The 4,705-nt window shown below is 53.8% G+C and overlaps 1 protein-coding gene across 1 annotated transcript; it reads right to left on the bottom strand.

Moving 5' to 3' along the window:
• Positions 1-2,132: 2,132 nt before the first annotated feature.
• On the bottom strand, positions 2,133-3,110 carry FOXB1 (forkhead box B1; the record flags this gene model as incomplete). The annotated part of the gene is made up of 1 exon (XM_081149641.1): positions 2,133-3,110. The coding sequence occupies one exon, from the start codon at positions 3,108-3,110 to the stop codon at positions 2,133-2,135; it is 978 nt and encodes a 325-aa protein (XP_081005767.1).
• Between the last annotated feature and the right edge of the window lie 1,595 nt (positions 3,111-4,705).

Raw genomic sequence — 4,705 nt, 5'->3', positions numbered from 1 at the left:
GCAAACACTTAGAGTGGAGCATTTTAAGTAACTTCATTCACGTCTTTGAAATAGATGCATCAAGCATCATTTTCCCACATGAAGGAATAAAAAAGAAATTTGTTTGATTCAAAGTGAACAGCTTTCAACAGGCAAGATGGACTGTTAGGGAACTTGTGACAAAGAGAATTTCAACAACTGCAGTTGAAATTTAAAGGAGCAAGGAAATGAATACTCTAAATAAGATACATCAGAAAGTAAGCATTGTGTAAGCAAGCCTGTTTTTACTGTTTGTATCTATATCACCTCTACCTAATTTCCACATAAGACTTACATTTATATAAGTGCCAGATATATTTTGTAAAATGCATATTTTAAGATAGACAAAAATACATATAAAGCAGTATAGTTTTTTCAATAACACTTTTTCCTTCAGCACTACACCTGTGCACCTGATCTACGCTGGAAATAGTGGGTTTCCTCTTTCCCTCTGCACACATATCTTCAAGAGTCCGTGTGTATAATTCTTCTCCCAATCTGCAGTGCCTAAGAGGTTTGACTGTTTTAAAAATAAGATGTGAACAAGACAACCTATTCCAACAACAAGCTGCAGAAAGCATGCTTATGGAAGCCCTACCTCTAGCTCTTGAAAAGTGATTGCAGAAACTCTTCAAAAACACACGGAACTAAAATTTGAATTTACATATTTTAATGAGAAAATATTATTTGGACTAGGTTCATAATTTAATGTAGACACCTTTTTTAAAATCCTTTGTCTTAAAACAGGCATGCTGAGAACAAGAACATCGATATTTCAAATGCCATGCTAATTCTCTACAGGGAGGGAGAGAAACGAAAGGTAAAACTTGTACAGCTCTGATGACGCTACAACTTTTTTTTTTTTTAACTTAAGCAGGTCACACCAGAACAACAGTTCATTTTTTCAGCAAATTACCTACGACTCTAAAGGAATATAGCAAAGAAAAGTGCATTTTACACGGTGTATAATCATCCTATTCACAAGCACTGACACCTCCTTGCATTTGCAGCCCTTAGCTTCTTGGGGAAGTTCTTGTAGCAAACAGAAGGACTTGTCCCAGGGAGACCTATCTGGTGACATTTCCTTCAAGTTACCAGCTTATCTAAATTCTTCTAGGGTTGCCCTTGATGCTTTCTTCGTTTGGGCTTATTTCATTTTGTTTTGTTTTTGCCCCCCTTCCAACAATAAAATAAATAGCTAAAAAGATCTCTAAGTAATCGGAAAGTTAACATCCCAATTAACTTTCCCAGCCTCCCCTTCCCTCCCCTAGACCTGGCCAGAAATGAAGAGTAAACATTCACATTACAACAGGTACTTGTAAAGTGTGGGCTTTGCCCCCCTCGCCCGCCAAGCAATACCGATTCAAGTTCACTGTTTACATTTTACCGGGCGCTTTGTAAACAATACAAGGTTACTTTTAGTTTTGTTTTGCTTGTGTGGAGGGCCAGCGTCCCCTCTCCCCTAACTCCCAGCGCCTGGAGCCTCAAACAAAAAATTCTGCGGAAGCCGGGGAGGCAGGCCCGCTACTCTGCGAAGCTGCGGTCGCCCAGCCCCCGCCGGATGGGCGGAGGGGAGCGGGTAGGAAGATTAGCGGTCTCTTTGCGCAGCAGATTACCAAGCCTTGAACTGAGAGATCCGGCCCTTCGATGGGAGGCTGCAGCCCTCAGGGGAGATCTGTTCGAGGAAACCTCCGAGAAGGTTTATCTGGTCTTGGAACTAACTGCGCGGAGGCCAAAGCCCCGCAAGTGCGGACGGAGGGAAGATGAGCTCCCCTCCGCGAACGCGGGAGGCAAGATTTCCCCTGCCTCTTAAATGGGAAGGTTTTCCCGGGGTGGGGGGGGTGGGGGGGGGATGGGACGGCTTGGCTCAGGTGTCCCGTCTTCCTCTCTTGTAGGGGCGAGGACAATTCCCACGCGCCTCTGGGCCCATCTACAAGTTTGTGTTTTGTCTTCTGGGTCCAAAACAAAGTTCTCTTGGGGGAGAGATGGTTGGCCGAAGGTGAAACTGCCACGCTAGGGTGGCGGTCCCCGATCTGGGAGAGCAGGACTAGGAGCCGGGGAAGGAGAGTGAGCTTGCGGGGAGGAAAACAAGAGGGGGCGCCGGCCGCTGCGGGTCAGTGCACCGCCACTGAGTGCAAGGCCGAGGCTGGGCTGGTGAGCGTTTCGCTGGGAGTGGCGGGGCTGCTTTGGCTGGTGGCTGTTTGCGAGGACGTGGGGCTGAGCGAGGGGGGCGAGTTCGAGAGCAAGGTGGGAATGGGCGCGGGCAGTGCGGGCAGCGCGGGCACTGCGGCCGGCGTGGGCTTGATGGGCACCGGGATGGCAGGCAGCGTCTGGCCCGCTGCGTGGCACAGCGGTTTCAACGGCACGCCGTACGCGCTGTAATCGCCACTAGCCATGGAGATGGGGGTGGCCGAATCGATCATGCCTGCGGAACCGTACACGTGTGGCCAGCCAGTGCCCAGCGAGCTGCCCATGGTAGTCAACTGGTTGGGGAGCGGGTAGGCAGCGGGCACGGGCTGCATGGCGGAGAAGGCGAGCCCCCCAGGCATCTTGTACTCGCGCGCGATGATGTTCTCGATGGCGAAAGGGTGCTTGAAACCCGAGGGCTGCGCCACGCCACCCAGGTTGTAGGCGGCGGCGGGCATCTGCGGCAGGTGCGTGCCGGAGGCCGCCAGCGCGCTCAGGCGCAACTTGGCCTGCTGCTGCAGGTACTGCGCAGCGTCGGCGGGCTTGCTGGGCGCCAGGTGGTCCGACTTGAGCACCTTGAAGCGCTTTCGGCGCCGCAAGAAGCTGCCGTTCTCGAACATGTCCCCGCAGCTGGGGTGCAGCGCCCAGAAGCTGCCCTTCCCTGGCTGGTCTGGCCGCCGCGGGATCTTGATGAAGCAGTCGTTGAAGGAGAGGTTGTGGCGCAGGCTGTTCTGCCAGCGCTGCGTGTTCTCCCGGTAGTAGGGGAAGCGGTCCATGATGAACTTGTAGATCTCGCTCAACGGCAGCATCTTCTCGGGCGAGCTCTGGATGGCCATGGCGGTCAGCGAGATGTACGAGTAGGGTGGCTTCTGGTCGCTGTACGTGTTGCGGCCGGGCCGAGGCATCTTCTTGTTTGCCCCCTTCTTACTCTGGGTCGGCGCGGGCCCGCGGCTGCTCAGATCTGAGAAGGAGGAAAGATAAGAGGAGGGGGCATGGATGCACGGACAGACACCGCGAGGTCAGCAAGGCCGAGTACAGACTTTGGGGGTGTGTAGGGTAAGGGCTGCTGCTCTGGATCAGCCTGCGCCCGTGCTCTTTACCCAGCAACTTTGCGTGCAGAGTAGGGCGCAGCCGGGGGTAGGGGGGAGCGGCGCAAGAGTAGTACGGAAATAAGCCTGACCTGGAGCGGGGACCCGGACGGGATGCAAGCAAGAGCCGCTCACCTTAAAGTTGCTCCAAGTTGAGCATACGCATCGGGGATGGCGCTGCTGCTCCGCAGATCCCTCCCAGCCCGCGGCCAGGGCGCAGTGTCCGGGCTCCGCTGGGCTCCGCAAGTCTCTGAGCTCCTCGGCTCAGCCCGGCAGCGCCCGGCGCCGCCTGGTGCGCAGCGCTTCTGGCTGTGCGCTCCGCAGGCAGCAGAGCGCGGCCGCGGAGTCTCGGCGCGGACTGTGGCAGCGGCGGCCTCGGGGCTCCGGAGGGCGCTGCTGTGGGCTCCGCGGCTCCGCTGAGCTAGGTGGCTGCCTCCATGTCCTCCCTCGAACCATCTGATAGTTTTAAGCGGTGACAGGAGCAGAAAAGACCCCTGTAGCGGCGCTTCATTAATGTGCCACTTCTTAGCTATCATATGACAATCGCCTTGGGAGGAGGAGGAAGAGGAGGGGGAGCGGGGGCTGCAGAGGGAGGGGACTGAGCCGGAGGGGAGAGCCTGGCCAGCTCCGGTTTCTTTCACACCTATTTACATGGACACCTTGGCCAATAGTAATCACTTCCAGCTCAAGACCCGGCGAGGGGGAAGAGCCTCGACCGCGGGCGCGGAGCGGGCGCGCTGGCCGGGCGCGCCGTGTGAAGGCATGAGGCGGCGGCGGCGGGACCGGCTTCAGGCGACCACCACGTTCACAGACCGAGCTGCCGCGCAGATGATGCACATGGAAACTGCTTGGCTGGGGTATTCTGTTTCCTCCGCATTATATCGGGTTTGTATTGTTAGCTAACTTCAGGCCCAGCTTTCCTCTGACGCTCACCCTTTTCCTGCGCTTGGCATTACCCCGGCTGTTTGCATGGGTTATTATAATGAAAATACACCCTTCTCTCTAGTCCTCAGAGAGGCGGGTCAAAGTTTGATTTGACCTTCCTAGGTTGCTGTCTTAGCTCTGCACAGTGGGTGATGGGTTTAAAAAATACTTACAAAAATATAGTCGGGCAGCCTCATGAGATCTCTTTTTGAACCTAACTGTATTGTCCAAAAATGTTTTTTAGATTAAAATAGTGTATCTGGGCAAATAGGCTAGGTCTTCACTTTAAAAGTTCTCCAGGACTTTGATTAGACGCAGGATGGAGGCTCTAGGGCTGTTGGAGCAGAGGGTGTGCAGACCTGGGCAGGGCCGCACCTTGTTTGACATTACTTTTTGTCACAAGATGAACTGCAGAGTCTCTTGTTTTCCCCAGGTGGCTTGAAATTTTAGTAGTTTCGTGTTGCCTGGAAGTTTGAATTTTACAGCCA

This window comes from Miniopterus schreibersii (assembly GCF_964146895.1).
Source record: "Miniopterus schreibersii genome assembly, chromosome: 1".
In the NCBI taxonomy this organism is placed as follows: Eukaryota; Metazoa; Chordata; class Mammalia; order Chiroptera; family Miniopteridae; genus Miniopterus; species Miniopterus schreibersii.
Note: the sequence above shows the minus strand (reverse complement) of the source record. Positions and strands in the feature narration are given on the sequence as shown.